The sequence below is a fragment of the Elephantulus edwardii genome, unplaced genomic scaffold (assembly GCF_000299155.1).
Source record: "Elephantulus edwardii isolate Elephantulus edwardi_28Jun2011 unplaced genomic scaffold, EleEdw1.0 scaffold00158, whole genome shotgun sequence".
Classification (NCBI taxonomy): domain Eukaryota; kingdom Metazoa; phylum Chordata; class Mammalia; order Macroscelidea; family Macroscelididae; genus Elephantulus; species Elephantulus edwardii.
The window spans coordinates 2,988,687-3,008,124 of record NW_006399908.1 but is presented as its reverse complement, the minus strand read 5'-3'; the positions used below and the strand labels follow the sequence as shown (position 1 = coordinate 3,008,124).

Genomic DNA, 19,438 nt, shown 5'->3' with positions numbered 1-19,438 from the left:
AGAGTGGAGGGGAAGCAAAGGAGAGGAAGACCTTTGGTGAGATGGATCGATTTTGCGACTGGAACGGTGGGAATAAGTGCGTTTGAGATGGCTAGGTTGGCACAGGCTAGAACAGCATTTAGAGCTCTTGTACATAGGGTCGCTATGAGTCGCAAGCGACTCGATGGCACATAACAACAACAACAGCAACAACTCAGCCTTTACTGATTTTGTCTGAGCAAATGGCAAAAGATATTGTGGTTGTTATGTGCCGTCGAGTCGCCACTCCTAGCGACCCTATGTACAACAGCCCCAAACTCTGCTCTGTCCTGTGCCAATAGCACTGTCTCCATACACCCATCCTGATTACCCCAGTCACTGAACCAATCCACCTCATAGAGGGTCTTTCCCTCCTGCACTGTCCCTCCACCCTACCAAGCATGATGTCCTTCTCTAAGGACCGGTCTCTCTCTACAACATGACCAATGTATGTCAGACATACAAGCCTCAGAATCCTTGCCTCCAAGGTGCAGCCCGGTTTAACCCTCTCCAGGATGAATCTGTTTATTTTCCTGGCAGTCCATGGTACATTCAATACTCTTCTCCAACACTAAAGCGCAAAGGCATCAATTTTCCTTCTATCCTCCCTAGTCATTGTCCAACTTTATGATGCATAACAAGAGATTGCAAAGACCATGGCCTGTATGAGACACACCTTAGTCTCCAGAGAGACACCATTGCTCTTAAGTACTTTGGAGAGGTCCCTAACAGAAGACTTTACCATCGCAGTAAGTATTTTAATTTCCTCGCTGCTGGTGCCAAGAGTGTTGACCATGGAGCCAAGCAAACTAAAGCTGTGAACAATCTCAATCTCTCCACCATCCATCCTGATGCCGCCAATCGGTCTAGTGGTGAGAATTTTTGTCTTGCTTACATTGAGCCTCAATCCATATTGGAGGTTGCAGTCCTTGACCCTCTGCAGCAAGCACTTCAGATATAGTGATCATTAAAACCATAATACAACTATGTATAGCAGTGACAACCAACTTGTATAGAGTGCTTTCTATATTCTAGCAACATCATTTTAAGTACTGTTGTTGTTGTTATGTGCTGTCAAGTTGCCTGCAACTCATAACATCCTTATATATAGCAGCTCTGAATCCTGTCCAGTCCTGAGCCAGTCTCACTGACTCTGACACACTTATCCCCATTGCCTTAGTTACTATGTCAGTCCATCTCATCCAAGGTCTTCTTCACCTGCGCTGTCCCTCCACCCTCAGAGCATGATGTCCTTCACTAAGGACTGCTCCCTGTTGGCCACATGCTCAAAATATGTGAGACTGAGCTTCAAAATCCTAACCTCCAAGGAGAGACTTGGTTTTACCCTCTCCAAGACAGACCTGTTTGTTTTCTTGGTGGTCCATGGTATGTTCACGACTCTTCTCCAGCACCACAACTCGAAGGTGTCTATTCTTCTTCTCTCATCCTTAGTCATTCTCCAGCTCTCTGGCACATAGCTAGTAATTGAAGACCACAGCCTGGATTAGATGCACCTTAGTTTCTAGATTGACATTGTTGCTTCTCAGCACTCATACATATATTAACACATTGAATGTCCATTCAAATGATGTTGGTACAATTATTATCACCTCCACTTTTTAGATGAAACCACCAAGGTTTAGTTAAGTAATAATGAAGAAGTGACAGAAGTCACCACATGGGACAGACAGCAGGGTGGCAATTGTCAGAAGAGTCCTGAGTTGATGTTGATAGGAATGGCCAGAGATAAGTGATATAAATTCCATATTAAAATTTGTTCAGTAGGGAGGAGAGAGGTTTCCACGTAGGTCTTCTGGTCTGCAAGTAGCACTACATTGTCAGTAAAACTCCTCACATTGAAATTATTATGTTGGATAGTGGAAAGTTTTCTTCTTCTTGCAAATTAGAACTACAGTTCCTCAGATTGTAGGATGCTTATTGCTGTATTCTCTGAAGGTGAAGCTTTGGTGAGTCATCTACCTGTAAGGACACTCAGGGGATGACACATTCAGTCCTTTCTTTCACCTCTAAGTGTGCATTAACTAAGTGAGACATGAATTTGATATACTCATCTTCATCTACTATCAAGTTATCTTGGGCAAGTTCTTTGAACTCCCTTTGTCTGATTATCTGTGAAATGAAGACAATGCCTTCTTCAATGGATTGCTGAAAGTATTAAATGAGGAGACTATATAAAGATATTGCATCTCTGTAAGTGAAAGTTTCCTCATCTGTAGAATGGCTTGGTGGTAAGGAATTGCAAAAGAAAAGTATGCAGTTCAAATCCACCAGTTACTTTGCGGGAGAAAGATGGGCAATTGCCTCCCCTGTGATTTTTGCCTCAGAAAATCCACTGGAGGGTGGGCTACGGATGGAATCTGGCTTGATGATATTAAAAAACTTTAGAGTTATTGTGAAGATTAAAGGGTGTTGTTGTTGTGGTTGTTATGTGCCATCAAGTCACCTGTGACCCGTAGCAACCCTAGGTATAGCAGCTCTGACTCCTGCCCTGTCCTGAATCAGTCTCACTAATTCTGACACACCAACCTCCCTTACCCCAGCTACTGTATCAATCCATCTCATCCAGGTCGTCCTCTCTTGCACTGACCCTCCACCCTTCAAAGCATGATGTTCTTCTCCAAGGACTAGTCTCTCATCGTCATGTGCCCAAAATATGTGAGACGGAACTTAAAAATTCTAGCCTTCAAGGAGAAACTTGGTTTCATCCTCTCCAAGACAGACCTGTTTTTGTTTTTCTTTTCTTGGCACTACATGGTATGCCCAAGACTCTTCTCCAGCACCACAATTCAAAGGCGTCAGTTGTTCTTCTGTCATCCTTTTTCGTTGTCCAGCTCTCTGAAGCATAACAAGTAATTGTGAAGACCATGGCCTGGATTAGGTGCACCTTAGTCTCTAGACTGACATCGTTGCTCTTCAGCACTTTGGAGAGGTCCCTGATAGCAGATTTTCCCAATGCAATTCATCTTTTGATTGCCTGACTGCTGGGGTTAAGAGTGTTGATTGTGGAATTACTAGTCTATAGAAACTATGGCACTCAGTTATTCCTTCAACCTGTCACAAAACTTACCCTGTGTTTCAGCTTTTAGTGTGACCAGGGAATTCTGAAGACCTAGTGGGTAACTGAGTTCTGTTGCCAACTCAAAGTCAAGTGGTTCAAACTGGCCAGCTTGTCTGCAGGAAAAAGATGGGTGTTCTCCTCCTGTGTGATTTACAGCCTCTGAAACCCTGTTGGGGGTGTCAGCTATAAGCCGGTTCTGACTCAGTATCACTTAACAGCCATACAATGTGAACTGTAACAACCAGGAGTCACTCACTTCTTAAAATAAAACAGAGAAGATGAAAAAAGCAATCTTTGCCCAGGGATAAAAGCTTAGACGGCAGGAAGGAGTAGAATAGAGGATTAATGGAAACCAGATTCACAGGGAGGGAGGGAGAAGAGTATAGTTTTATTATTATTATGATAAGCAATTTCATAAAACAAAATATACATGCATAGTTGCATGGGAAACCGATCTGCTTTGTAAACGTCCACATAGATCATAATAACAATGAAACGTTTTTTGCAAGGCTCAGTGGACACTGGAGAGCCAGAGCTGTTCTCTATCTCCACTTTGGGGATTAATTTTTGGTCTTTCTTCCACCTGTTTATGATTGTATTTTCATTTTAACTAGTTTTCCATCTTTAGTAGCTATTAACCTACTTTTCTAATCGTTTTATGTCTATTATGACTAAAAGTTCCACATATCACAGCACCCTTTGAAGCTAAGATTTCATTAGTGTGGCTTAAAGTAACTATAAAGTTGTAGAAAGGGTCAGAATTCCCATTAGATTACGAGATTTATTCTCTCTTTTAAAATGAATAGACTCACAGTCATGGGATTCAAATTCCCCTTTCTGCTTCAAGGGGGAAAAAAAGAAAAAGAAATAAGAAGAGTATTTGCAGGTTACTTTTATCTTTGAGACTATCTCAAATTCACTTTCCTCTCAATATTAGGTATAAGAGCAAATTTCTCAAAGCCCACAGACTAATTCAATTCTGACAGGACTTTTCAGGCTAAATTGCGAAGTAATTTAAGATCTCCTCTCAAAGAAAATGCACACATAATTCATAACAAATCTCTTTTAACTCTTCTTTTTTTAACCAATTTTAAACTCAGAGCTCTCTTTGTCACCTTAAAGTTGGAACTTAATGTACCAGAACCAATTAGGAACATGTCAAAAGCTTTATTCAGGCTGAAATGTGTAACAGTCGTGGATGGCATTATGAGCTGGACGCCAGCCTAACTCATGGGCCCTTCACCGCACCCCGATGACACTCTCCTGCTCACCCCTTTCAGGCTCAGCCTTTTCCATGGGCAGCAGCTACTTTAGCGCGCTTTTCCTGCTTAACCTGGAAAAGGTTGCAAATGGTAACAAGTAGGTGACTTTTCTGGAGAGAGGTACTTAAGATCACATTATACGACAAGGGGGCTCAGGAGCTCCGCTATCGGTGACAGGTCTGGGGAAGGGGCAGCTGCCAACATGTCTGGCCGCAAAGGTGGTAAGAAGCAGCCCCTGAAACAGCCCAAGAAGCAGACCAAGGAGATGGACAAGGATGATAAGACTTTCAAGCAGAAACAAAAAGAACAGAAGAAACTTGAGGAGCTAAAAGCAAAGGCTGCAGGCAAAGGTCCCCTGGCTGTGGGTGGAATTAAGAAATCTGGCAAAAAATAAGTCTAGGGCAATGATGAACCTTACTTCTGTTCCTTTTGAAAACATCTGGATTCTCTGCTATAACATCTGTGGGCATCTGTAGTTAACATGAAGTGTTGTCTTGGAGCCTGTCGTACATTTAAGAAGAACTTTTGTGAAGCAGTGAAGAAGAAACCCTATGATGGTCCATCTCCTGCTGCCACTCAGCCATTCTGATCTTAGCTGTGCAGTCAAAGTAAATGCAATCCAGAATCCTGTCTGAATCTCCTCTTCATTCTTTGTTATGCCCAGACTTCTGTACCACCTGGAATTAAGCCTACTCATTTGATTAAAAAGAAAAATAAAACCAAAACCCACCACATTATACAATTTTCTAATGCATTCATTGATTCTACCTGGAATGTTCCGTTCCAGTTTGTACCCTGTCCCAAATCTCCAATGTTTGCCCTTTCACAGCCTAGAAGCAGATTCCAAGTGCAAAAATGGACTAATGTCCTTGAAAAACCTGCCCCTGACTCCTACACCTTTCTTCACTCTGGTCACTTGCTGGTTTCCAGACCCACAGAGCATGCCTTGCCCAGGGCCCAGAAAATGTCCCCTTTCTGGTCCTTGGAGAGGGACATCATGTTTGGCAGAGTGGAGGGGCGGCAAAGGAGAGGAAGACCTTCGTTGAGATGGATCGATTCTGTGACTGGAGTGATGGGAATAAGTGTGTTTGGGATGGCTAGGTTGGCACAGGATAGAACGGTGTTTAGAGCTCTTGTACATAGGGCCACTATGAGTCGCAAGCGACTCGATGGCACGTAACATCAACAACAACAATATTTAGAGAAGCCTTTCCTGGCCACCTTATCTAAATTAGCACTCTCCTCTACATCCATTGTGCTGTTATTGGTGTTGTGTACCATCGAGTTGGAATGGACCCATAGCTGACCTGGCAGGTTTTCAGAGGCACTTAGTCGCAGGGAAGGAGACTGCCTTTCCTTCTCCTATGGAGCAACTGGTGCATTTGAACTGTGTACCTTTGATATTGCAGCACAGCTTCTTGTCATTAGGCTACCAGTGTTCCAATCCATTTGTATTTATTTATTTATGTTTTTGCATGCTGTCACTAAATCATATATTTATTGTCTTAGCTGTTTATCATGTGTTTCCTGGGCTGGGATGTAGGGAACATGAAGTCAAGAGTTTTTCTTTGTTCTCCAATGCATCTTCAGTGGCTAGACCAATGTCTGTACGCATGGTAGGTACTCAGTGCATAGTTGTTGATGGAATAGATCAAGTAATTAGATCATGCCACTGTGTGTTAGTCTGGGGTAGCCACGATACAGTAACACATATTCTTCCATGATATTGACCTTCTTCTCTTCTGTCAGATATCAGTGTGGTAAAATGATCTCCATGGGAGATTTGGAAACTCTGCAGAGGCTCATTCACTCTGTGGTTTGAATTAAGATGCTTAGTCCTTAACTAAATAGTGTTCTGGATGCTGAAAGAGTTCATTAACGTGCATCATTGCGCATGCCAGTCTTCCCTCACCAGGGCCATTGAGCCCTGGGGACAGAGAAACCATGGGTTCTAACTCAAGTTCAGGCAACTTCTGGCCAAAAAACTTATTAATAAGAGTCAACTCTTCTCACCTCCCAGGGTGCCTGAAATGCCCCCAGTTCCTGAACTCATTCTGTTTTATGGCAGGTTCTCTTGAGAGAACTTCACTGGCCTTTGGCAGAACATAAGCCAGAATAATGGGCAAGCAGATGCCAGAGTGAATTCCGATGTGTACACACAATTCTTGGCCCCATAAAATCAATTCCTTATTCATAATTAAGCAACTTCTCTAAGACAGGGCAGGTTGCTACAGTTATTAAAAGATAAATAATAGATAAGGATCCACTTAGGGTTTTTCGCTGTTATTGTTGTTAACTTTTTGTTTGTTTGTTTTAAGGATAAAGAATTTGCAACATAAGGTACCACTGTAATTCTTTTCCTTCTACCCCAACTTTAAAAAGAGGAGGCTTTCTACACTTTCGTTGCCTCACTATGTTATATTTCTTTTTAAAATGTGTTCTTAAGAGCACAATGACAGAGCAACACTTGCTAGAGAGAGAAGACACTAGAAATCCCCCAGGGTCTCAAATCAGCATATTAAAGTGTTGGGGGAAAAAAGGGGTCCTGTCTTCAGAGAGAATGCTGGATTTGAGGTGTGACACTCCTAAGGGCAAGTGAGGGAGAATTCAACAGCATCTCACTGAAAGAGCAGCTGTCATCTCCTCACTTAGCTGGAACCTGCAAATGGGCTGAGTGCCTCTCAAAGCAGGGGAAAACTGAGAGTTCTTAGATATGGCCGCTTATGATGTGGAAGTGAACAAGAATGCAGGATTGGTGCCTCATCTGGCCTAAGCATTGCTGGAGCGGGAAGCTACTGGAGCAGCGTGCCCCTGAAGGATCTGAAAGCTTCTTGACTTTGTGTATCTGGGGGATGGAAAAGGTGACTTCACCCCTCCCAATGCTTTGTGACCAATGGGAAGTGCTTAGGAAGATCCTGCATTAAGAAATTTAGAACTTAAGAGAGAGAAAAACCACTGGACTGGCCAAGAAGTCATTGACTCAAGCCATGGAAAAGGAGTTAGGAGAGTATAAAGCAGGCAGGGTTAATGGAAAACTGGGCTCTCAGCAAAAGGGAGGTACTACCACATCAGCAGAGAGAGGGCTCTGTAAAAAGGGAGCAGTTAGGACAGCATTGGCAGTCAGTCATCTATAAGGCCAGGAACTTGGCTTTCCCATCCATCCCTCTTCTGGCCTTCCAACACTGGAGGGCACGTTGGAGGGGAGTGATACCCAGAAGGGGGAGAAGGAACATAACATTTCCTCTCTCCCATGCCATCATGTTTCTGCTGGAGAGGATTTAGCCGGGAAGGGAGACTCCAGCTTTGAAGATTAGACTTTTAGCTGGACTGCACCAAGTTTTAATACTTGAAAAGAATTGAATAATGTGATTTTGACCAACACATCATTAATGGACCTACTTACCCAGCACAAAGGGGGATTCGTAATAGTAAAGCTGGAAGCAGTGATTAGAAAAAAAAAAATTAAAACCATTTCTTATTTAGACACCAGCTAATCAAGAATTCTTCAATCAATTGGTGCCAGTAGTTAGAAAATTTATTTTAAGGATTAAAGATTTGGCAGAGAAAATGGAAGGTCCTTTTGCATAGTTTTGGCTATAGAAATAGGAGTTTTATTAAAAAATTATTAAATTCATAGAAATTCTGAAAGAGAAACTTTTAAAAAATATCTTTTGGGTGTTTTTTTAATATTATACCAGTTTATTTACAAAATTGGAATACATTGTTTTTCAGACCATACTCTTCCAATTTCCCTCTCCTCCTCACCCATCAAATTGTACAAAGCTTTCAAGTGACATTGATTCCATGGCAGTACAGGAAGTGAGAGTGAGCAGGGGTATTGGGAGGGAAGATTGCCCTTCCCAGGTGCCTAACACAGAGCAAGATATGGAAGAACAACTGCTCTGGGAGCTTGTAGTCACTGATTAGTTTCTGTTAGTGGTTGCAGAGCTAAAAGTTTTAGCAGCAGCTGTGAGGAAGAAGTGGATGGTGTTGAAAACTGGGTGATCTCAAGGGATGTGGTAATACAAGCATTGGTCATAACCAGCACAAAGCGGTGGCCAGAGTCACAAAGCACATAGTGCTGGCTGCAGAGCTGGTGGTACCAAGACTGGGACTGAAATGCAAAAGTTAGAAGCAAAGAGGGACAGGTAGTTGGACAACATAGACTTGGTAACAGAAATCAGGCTGGAGATGGAATGATTGAATTATTATACAGGAAATAATTTACTCATTGCAAATACTTGATTAAAAAAATACGGCAGATGGCAAATGTATATATGGACCTCACCTGATGAACTACATAAGAATCAGATAGGCTATAGGAAGAACCAATGGAGAAGTTCAACATCAACACTTAAAACCAGGTCAGATGCTGACAGTGGAACAGACCATACATTGTTGTTGTTAGGTGCTGTCGAGTCAAGTGCAACTCACAATGATGCTAAGAGCAGCAGATCTGAACCCAGTCCCCTCCTGTGCCATCTTCACAATCACTGACACAAGGAAGCCCATTGCTGCAGCCACTATGCCAATCCACCTGACTGAGGATCTTCCTCACCTGTACTGTCCCTCCAACTTCTTAAGTATAATGTCCCTCACCGATGAGTAACCGGTCTCCTAGCAACATGCCCTAAATATGTGAGACCAAGCTTCATCATCTTTGCCTCCCAGGAGACTGGCTGCACCTTCTCTGAGACAGATCTGTTTGTTCTTTTCACAGTGCATGGGATATTCATCACTCTTTCTCAACCCCACAATTCAAAGGTATCAATTCTTCTTCTGTTGTCATTAGTCATTGTCCAGCTCCCTAATGCATACATTGCGAGTGATTGAAAAGACTATGGCTTGAATCAGATATACCTTAGTCCTCAAGCTGACTTCTCTGCATCTCAATAATTTGGAGAGGTGCCTGACTATGGACTTTTCCTGATCTCTTCACTGGTAGTAGCAAGTGTATTGATTGTAGAGCCAAGTAAAATGAAGTCATTGACAATTTCAGGCTTTTATCTATCTATCTATCCATCTATCTATCTATCTATCTATCTATCTATCTATCTATCTACCTACCTACCTACCTACCTACCTACCTATCTATCATGTTGCTGATTGGTCTTGTAATTAGAATTTATGTTTTCTTGATGTTGAACTGCAGTCCATATTGAAGGCTGCTACATCATCTTCTGCAGCAAGCATTTCAAGTCCCCCCAACCCCTACACTTTCAACAAGCAATTGGAGCTGGAGAAAATAAGTTCACAAGTCTCAAAATAGGACCATGATTCTATCGCACCTGAATTTAAAAACCATCTCAAGAATAGGTTTGATGCTTTGAACACTAATGGTTGAATGTTAATGAAGAATTATGGGATAAAAAGAAGGATAGAATCCATGAAGAAAGCCAAAGGTCATCACAAGAACAGGAAAGAAAGAAAAGATCAAAATGGATGTCAGAAAAAAAACTAGTAATTGCACTAGAATGTTGAGAAGCCAAATGCTAAAATAGATGAGATAAATCAAAGATTTCAAAGGACAGCCCAAGAAGATAAAGCAAAAGTATTATAGTAAAATGTGCAAACAGCTGGAGTTAATAAAATGAAACGAAAAGAGCACACCTGGTGTTTCTCAGGCTGAAAAGCAAGTTCAAGGCTCAAGTTGCTACACTGAGGACTGTATGGGAACATTTTGAATGATGCACGAAGTATCAAAAGATTTGCACACCAATGTTCAGAGCAGGGTTACTCACCATCACAAGAACATGGAAACAGACCAGATGTCCAGCTACAATAGAATGGCTTGAGTACATTCATATGATGGAATACTACGCAACATGCAGGAGCAATGATTTTGTAAAATAGTACCTAATTTGAGAGCAAGTGGAGAGCATTATGCTTAGTGAACTAACACAGTCCCATAAGGACAAATACTGTAGAAAACCATTATTGTAGAACAAGTATGAAGGTCCGGGGGTTGGGGAAGGGTGGAAGCAGAGGGCTGAGGATGGAGGGTTATTAATCATAGAATCACACAATTTGAGAATTTGAGGAGTGGGAGGTGAAGGAAATGGGAAAGATCCGGTGTAAAAAACAATGTATTCAAACATTGTAAGTAAATCAGTATAAAATACAATAAAAATAAAAAATTTTAAAAAAGAAGGTGGCTGAGAGGTCTCTAAACTAAATCGAGCTTACTCATGATAGTCTTTCAAGTTCTATGATGTTGATTCAGCAAGAGGCTTGTTCTTGCTCTCATATTATGACTGAAGTGGTCCTGTTCCACTTGGCTGCAGTAATAAAAGTCATACCACCACTTGTGGTATGACTGTCCAGACAATGTTTAGATAGATGAGAGAGAGAGAGAGAGAGAGAGAGAGAAACTACACAAAGTCACTGTACCAAAAAGAATTGATTGACACTGAGCCATTTCAGAAAGTAGGAAATTATCAAGAACCAATGATACTGAAGGGAAAAATTCGCCCCAGGAATTGAGGGAATACTGTTGAGGTATTACAGCAAAGAGATGCAGCCTTGGATGTACTCACTAGTCTATGCCAAGAAATTTGGAATGTGTAGCTAACTAACAAGAAAAAGTCCATATTTGTTCTCATTTAAAAAAAAATTAACCAAGAGAATGTTGGAATTATCAAACAATATCATATCAAAGTAATATCTTGCTGAAGATTATGAAAAGATGTCTGGAACAGTACATAGACTGGGAAATGGTATGAATTTAACCTGGATTCAGAAAAGGCCATGGGTTAAAAGATACCATTGCTGATGTTAGATGTATCTTAGCTGAAAGTAGAGAATACCATAAGAATGTGCTTTTGTATTTTATGGCCTATGCAAAGGCATTTGACTGTGTAGATCATAACAAATTATGACTAACCTTGAGAAGAATGGCAATCCCAGAACACTCATAATAAACCTAGACACAGGCCAAGAAGCTGTTGTCCTAACAGAACAAGGGAACACTGCATGGTTTAAAATCAGGAATGCTGTACATCGGAGTTGTAGCTTTTCTCCGTATCCAATCTGTTTGCTAAGTAAATAATTCGAGAAGCTGTGTTATACAAAGAAGAGTATCACTTCAGGGTAGGGTGAAGACTCATCGACAAGCTGCATTTGCAGATGGCATAGACTTGCTTGCTAAAAGCGAGAAGCACTTGAAGTGCTTGCTGCAAAAAATCAAAGGCTACAACCTTCAGTGTCAGTTACACCTCAATATGAATACAACCAGAATCCTCATCACTGGACCAACAGACAACATCATGATAGATGGAGAAAAGATTAAAATTGTCAGCAATTTTGTTTTCTTTGGATCCACAATCAACACCCATAGTAACAAGAGTCGAGAAATCAAAAGATCTGTTGCAATGGAAATATCTGCTGTCTAGGATAATATCCCATGATCTACCAAAATAACAAGAAAGGGCCATCTTGGAGGAAGTGCCACCAGAGTGTTCCTTCGATGCAAGGATGGTGAAATGTCACTCACATACTTTGGGCATTTTGTCAGGAAGGGTCAATCCTTGGAAAAAGCCATCATGCTGGGAAAGGTGGAAGGCCAGAGAAAGAGGAAGTCTCTCAACAAGACGGATTGACACGGTGACTGTAATACTTGGCTCGAGTGCATGTGAAATGGGGAGGATGGCCCGTGATAGGACACGCTCCAGAACTTTTGTTTGGAAGATTGCTATGAGTTCTATCAATTCATTATCACCTAGAAACACAAACCCCACAGCACCCTTATTATCTCATTTTCCTTCACAGAATCATTGTCATCCCTCTCTGCTCTGCCTTCTTTTCCCAGTGACTCCTTCCTGTCTTCGTTCTCCTTTTATCTGCACAAAGTAGTTCTAAGATCAATTTGCCACATTGACCTGGAAGCCCTGAACTGAGGGCCAATCAGTCCTGAGGGAGGGAAGGCAGATGATTACATCCTAGTCCTGTTTGGTTGAAGTACTGATTGGACACCTAAGTAGAGTTAATTGCTTTTAGAACTAAATAAAGACTTTCATGTAAGAGAGAGAAGATGTATGCTTTGAAAGGCAGTTTCTTAAATGCTTGTGTGTAGTACCATTTTAAGTTCTTTATGAACACATCAATTCATTAGCTATGGGACCTTAAACAAGTTATTTAACTTGTCTGTGTCTCAAGGATAAAAGGTAAAAGGATAATGCTAAAAGTATCTACATCATAGGAATATAGCAGACATTTACACCCTGTTTTCAGATTCAAGATACAACTTCTTAAGGACTACCTCTGGGAGCTCTGGTGGCCTAATGGTAAGGAGCTACGCTGCCAACCTGAAGACATACAGTTCAAAGCCATCAGCTGCTCTGTGGGAGAAAGTTGGAAAATCAACTCCAGTTACTGCCTTTGAAAACCCACTGGTCGGTCAGCCATGAATTGGTTCTGGCTCAAGGGTAAATAACAGTAATAACAATAACAACAACAACAATAACAATAACTCAAGGACTACCTCAGCTGGCAGGCCAGTTCCCTGCAGGGCTATCATATGCATGAAAAGATAAGTTTTAGGGTAAGACTGGGGTCACAATAGCATCTGTATTATATGGCACCATGAGCAAAGTAATTCTTACTTACGTGATTTTCATCAAAGTAATAGAGGATATTTTGAAATTTTTATTTAAAAAATAAAGATAAACCTTTCTCACTGAGAACGGATATTGTACAATGTCATCAAAGGAGCATTTGCTGAGTAATCTGTTCTTAAACAGACTGGATCAATAACCTGGATTTATTTCCAAATTATGAGATGAATATTTAAACGCCAGTGTGTATTTCTGGCCATGTCATTTTCAAGGATATCAGTTCCATCTAGCCCAAAGATATATTTTACAGAAATTTGGAGGCTATGAATCCCTCTTCACAGTGTCTGCTATGAACAGTTCCTCCTCAAAGTGGATTCCTACAGAATAAAGGAGTAAAGACATGGGTTAACAGAAAATCTCCTTCCTCTACCGATTTCTTCCCAACCCCTTGCAATGTCAGCATCCAGAATGTTTTAAAAATTCCCTCTGGTGCGGGGGAGGATGGGTTTACTTTTTAGGTCCAAAAGGCTGAAATTGCTGGAACAAAACTCTCCTTTGCTTGTTTTTAAGTTGGAAAACCCCACACCTGCTGTTCAAATCCTTGGTTTCTTTATTAAAAAGAAACCCAAAGCATAATAACCTTTGCAGCTGCTGCCTCGCAGTTCAGAAGACTGGTGGTATAGCTGTGGTTCAGAGTCCACAGACCTGCCCCTTCGCCAGGGAGTAAAACCAACTGTCCTGGTGGAAGGCAGGTTTTAAGGTTATCAGGCTCCTGTTTCCTTGGGGTTTTGCCAGACTTAAAAAAGAAGGCTTTGCCTGCATGCCACCCTGCTAACCTGGCAATGCCACTCTCTTGACCAGCTCTTTGTCTCTGAGGTAGATTCCTGTCCATACTAAGGGCTCCAGATGAAAAGTGGACTTTTTGTGCCCCACTCTATAGCTGTTTTTCAGGGATACCTTGCTTGGTGCCTTTTCTCCCTGAAGATCTTTGTGCTCATGAAAGTGGCCAGTGCTCACCAGCCACCTCAAGACTTGGTGTGAGGGGAGCCACACCCCACAGCCATAGTTGGAACCCAAGCCTGGTCCAGTCACCACACTGTCATCCACCACGGTGAGGCTGTTGGGGAATTTGTCACAGACTAGTAATGGTGACGATAGTTAACGTTCACTGAATTTTTGTTTTGAGAGCAAGTAATAAGCACTCCATAGATGGGCCTACAATTCACAGGGCACATACAGAGTTTGAATAGACAACATTTCGGAGAGAGAAATACTGTTGTTACCTCCATTTTGCACATGATGAACTGAGTCTAAGCGTGAGTGAGTAATTTGCTGAAGGCCGTAAGCCCACAAGGATGGATCTTTGATTCATTATTAGTGGGTGTCTGTATCATCTTCATGCTTGGACTGATCTCTCTGAAAATACCCATGATCTGGCTGCATAATTAAAATCAAACACATTGTGGATGATGACTCATTTCAAGAAATGATTAGTTTGAGATGACTTTTCTTAAGACTTGCTGTTATCCTGCCTTCATTTAGCCAGTCTTTCTATAATCTACCACATGCCAGTCATTAGACTGTGTTCTGGGAGGACCAAGACCCAGGACTGTTCCAACAAAGGCTTAGAATCTGGAGAGGAAGCCAAGCCTTTAAGACAGATTTCTGTCTAGCCCTCATTCTTCCCTCTGATCTTACAGGAGATGGGTTCATATAAATAGTATCTGTTCTTATCCTTGCATTCAGGAAGATAGTACCTGGGTTCATTTCAGGCATGAAAATAAATTCTGATGTTAACTACTGCCTTCCTAATAGCCAGTCTCACCCTATTATTTGTCCATATGAATGCACATGTTCCTCCCATTTTCAGCATTAAGAAGACAAAAACCTCATGACTGGACCAATATGCAACATCATGCTAAATGCAGAAAAGATTGAAATTGTCAGTGATTTCATCTTACGTGGATCCACAGTCAACCCCCTTGGTACCAGCAGTTAGGAGATCAGGAGACGTATTACACTGGTCAAATCTGTCAGGGACCTCTCTAAATTACTGAGGAGCAATGATGTCAGTTTGAACACTAGTGTGTACCTGATTCAGAGCATGGTCTTTTCCATCACTTGCTATGCATCTGAGAGCTGGACAATAATAAGAATGATATAAGAATTGAAGTCTTTGAGTTGTGATGTTGTAGAAGAGCACTGAATATCCCATGGACTGCACTGACTATCCCGTGGACTGCACTGACTATCCCGTGGACTGCACTGAATATCCCATGGACTGCACTGAATATCCCATGGACTTCCAGAAGAGCAAAGAGCTGTATCTTGAAGAAAATGCAGCCAGGTTGCTCGTCGGAGACACAGGTGACAAAGCTTCTTCTCATATAATTTGAATCTGTTGCTAGGACAGGCTATCTCTTGGCCAGCGGCCTCATGCTTGGAAAGGTGAAGGGTCAGTGAAGGAAAGACCAATGAGACGGATTGACACAGTAATAGCAGCAAGAACTCAAGTACGTCAGAGAGGATGAGGGTGGCACAGGACAGGACAGGGTTCAGATTTGCTTGTTCGTAAGGTTGCTGTGAGTCATATTCATCTCAACAACAACAACAACAACCAGCAGCAACATTAGAGAAACGATCGAGAAGAGCTTGCCCATCTTTCTCCCGCGGAGCTGCTGGTGGATTTGAACCACATGCTTTTGAGATTGCAGCTAGGCCATTAGTGCTCCTATAAGCACATCAAGTTTCTCACTTCATATTCTTTAGTAAAAAGTCTTGCTTGTGAAAAAAAGAATAGAAATTAAAGAGAAACATGAAAGTAAAGGTACAGGATACAGCCAAGAGATGTGATGTTGATGCTCCAAGTTTGGGAAGCCATTGGGGGGAAAATCTATCGCATGTGGAGGTAAAAATAGGGGTGCAACAGTGCTGTAGGTCTGATGTATAGTTAATGGCCTTAGAAATTAACAGGATGTTTTACAAAGCTCTGTTGCTATGCCGGACATCCTTGCTGGGAAAAGAAGGCTGCAGACAATGCTTTCCTATCCCTACTATTTTCTTGAGGAGTGATGATGACACAACCACAATGGTTAGGTGCTTGGCTACTATCCCAAAAGGTCTAGAATATGAACCCACTGGCCAATCTGGGGGAGAGAAAACCTAGCCGTCTGCGCCACTCCATATAATTACAGAGGGGAAGCCATGAGGGACCATTCTTCTCTGTTGTGTAGGGCGTTACGCATTGGAATCAAACTCAACAGCACCCCAACAGTGCAATAACTTTTTTCCTCTTGGGTTAAATAACTGTATGGGTGGAACTTTCAACCACACAGTACTGAGGGTCAAAGTTCCTAATCAAAATAAATAAACCCTGTCATCAAGCTGATCTAACTCAGAGAGACCCTCCAGTGAACTTCCAAAGGTGGAAATTTTAAGGAGAGAAGACAACGTATTTTTTTCCTCCAAGAAGCAACATGTATCATAGAACCACCAGCCTTTCACGGATCTAACACATTAGCCTCTGAGCCACCACAGATTTTCACAGTTTCCTAGGGCTGTCACATACAGAACACTCAAATACTGACTTGCTTTTCTCTCTTCCCTCTCACCAACACTTTCCAAAACACAACACTTTGCAAAAAAAGAGAAACACTTCAAAGGCAGTTCCTTTCTCGCATAAATTTCAGGCCGCATTCAAGACCCACATTCATCTTCCTTATCCAATTACAGGATCAAAGCAGAAGCGATTGGCCTACTTTGGAGGTTTACAGACATAGAAGGGAAAACTAAGAACATTTAAAACTACTTTTTTTTTTAATGGCACAGTTCTTCCTGTGTTAGAGCTTGACTTTGCCCCCTTTATTTCTTTTAACTCGTCTCTGTATACAAAAAGACAGGTCCAAACATTAGCCTGCTCTAATCATCCAAGCAGTAAAGGATTCCCTGACATCTTGGAAAAATCCAAACTGATCTGAATTTGTTGTGTCCAGAACACATTTTGCTCTTGATACTGCTACAACTCTTTCTCTAGGCCCCATTACCAAACTTGGGCTTGTTGTTTTTTGTTGTTTCTTTTTTCCTAATCAGATTTAAAGACCTCATATGTGAAAAAAAGAAAACTATAAAAATAAAAAACAAAATTTAAAATTATACTTTATTAAGCCTGTGATAAAGTATTGGTTTTAGTACATCTATCTGTTCATTTTAATACTTCAAAAAGGAATGCCTATTTCCTAAAACAGGACACGCCTTGTCTTCAATATTGGGATTTGAGAGCCTGGTTCACAAAAATAACAACTACTACATCCACAAAAAATATTTAAGTGAACAGTCTGCCTACCGGTGGATTGATTTTTCTCTATGGAGATAAATCTATTGGCAGCCACCAGAACCAGGATATAAAAGATGACCTCAGGCAGCTGCTACTATTTGTCTTGTTGGGAAAATGCGGTTTTGTTTCTCCCTAGAGGTTAATATCACGATGCTCTTGAAAACCGTTCGGGTGCCGTTTCTGAAGGGCTACAGAAGAGGAAAGCGTTGTGGTTTATGACAAGAGCGTGGCACGATATTTTGTGCACACTGTGATTTGTGTCGCCATTTGCACATAGATCATAAAAGTGAACTTTTTATCAGGAACATTTGTGAAGATACAATAACAATGAAGACATATGGCCCCTAAATAATTCACAGATATGTATCTTCTCAGCACATTCCTTTTACTACACCTACTATGTTTTAATGCCTAGTTTGCTGGGAAACAGTATTCTTTATGGCCCTTCCAATATAAAAATGTTTACTGAATGGCAGCAATGTATGGACACCTTGGGATTGTTCTATGAGAAAGGGGAGCACTTTCTATCTTCTCCAACTCACCCTAAATTCTCAGTTGCTCCTAAATTCTTCCCGCAAACTTTTACCTTACAGGGAAAGTGCCTTTGCCAAAAGTGGATGCTAAATTCTGACTTCTGGAATTAGAACCGAAAGATGGAAACCAATGACTAATCTCTGTTCTCTTCTCATTTCAGTTCAATATCCATTTACAGTCCCAAGGAGAATCCAAACACCTTTGATGCTGCAGCATTCTTCCAGTCTGTGGGGAATTTCCTGGGAATCTTTGCTGGCTCTTTTGCAATGGGATCTGCATATGCTGTTGTCACAGCATTGATATCCTTTGTGTGTCAAAAGCTGGAAACTATTAAGACTCAGACAACTTCAGTTCATGTAAGGGAAGATGAGCAATCCTCAAGTCAGTAAAGAGTCTGGCTCCATGTGCTGTGGAGCTTCTGGGACCACCTTGCTTCTGAGCAACCCTAGGAGGCACTAGTGGGTACCAATGACAGGGTGTTCCAGTCATTTTTTTTTTGTCTAAAGCATGTTGTAGCACTCTCGATACTGTCAGATCTTAGAATATCAACAGTCTTAAAAATGCCATTTAGAAAAAGTTGTTGTTCTCTACCATAGAGTTTGAACCAACCCATAGCTGATCCTTGGTGGTTTTTTCAGAGACAGTTAATCACGTGGGAGGAGATGCCCATCCTTCTCTCACAGAGCAGCTGGTGGCCTTGAACTGTAAACCTTTGGGATTGCAGCACAGCTTCTTCACAGTAGGCTACCAGAGCTTCTTTTAGAAAAAGTAGTCGGTAAAATTTCTCAGGATTGACTACATGATGACCAACAAAGAGAACTGAGAATCAGCATCAGAAACGAGACAGAATTGACTGGAAGGGATAAAGTAGGTATGGACTTCTCTTTGTCAAGCTTTTTAATCACTAGCTCCCAGGGAAAAGGCAAACCCAAAAATGATTGTGATTTTAAACTCAGAGCAACTTAAGGAAGAGGATCTGTGAGCAATAAGAAAGTGCTCTGGTTGCCACATCTGGGCAATTGAGTTGTCCAGTCCCTTCTTTTGCATTAGGAGTAGGAGAGATTGTAGAATCCCTCCAGGGTTTGAGTTGCAGAAAGAAAAGTCCTAAGAGTTGAAGTAGATCTGAGGACCTGTTCCTCCAGAACAGCTGTAGGTGAAATTAGTTAGATTTGAGGAAGAGAGTCAGAGGTCAATGTCAAGTGTGAGAGCTGAATGGAATCCACAGAGAAGAGCCAGCAGACAAGATCATGGGCAAAAGATCTTGGGAAAAGGGAAGGAAGAACAAGTAAGGTCTTCAGTCAAAGGAATAACAAAAAGTAAGGCTATGTTTCCATGGGGACTCATCCAGAAATTTATTGAGCATATGTTCGAAGGATACACATGTAGTCCCTACTTAAATTCTGCTGAGATTTCTAAAGAATCAGAAGATTAATAAAGCATAGGCTTCTCTTTTAACTAGTGATAGTTTTAGAGAGAGAAAAGGTATATGTGTGTGTGTACGTGTATATATGTATATGTGGATTATATATATATATATATCATGCTTCTGGAACTTTGATAAATGGCAAAGGTTATAGAAAGGCTTCAGGCTTTTGTTCATAGGGTCACTATGAGTTATGCTCAACTCAACAGCAATCACCAACAACATATATAATATATA

The 19,438-nt window shown here is 41.4% G+C and overlaps 1 protein-coding gene across 1 annotated transcript in view; it reads left to right on the top strand.

Moving 5' to 3' along the window:
* Positions 1 to 19,438, top strand: part of SLC9A9 (solute carrier family 9, subfamily A (NHE9, cation proton antiporter 9), member 9) — a 1,074,946-nt gene that overhangs the window by 470,225 nt on the left and 585,283 nt on the right. Inside the window, exon 6 of the mRNA XM_006895119.1 lies at positions 17,939 to 18,077. Coding sequence (XP_006895181.1) covers positions 17,939 to 18,077 — 139 coding nt within the window. The remainder of the gene's footprint in view (positions 1 to 17,938; positions 18,078 to 19,438) is intronic.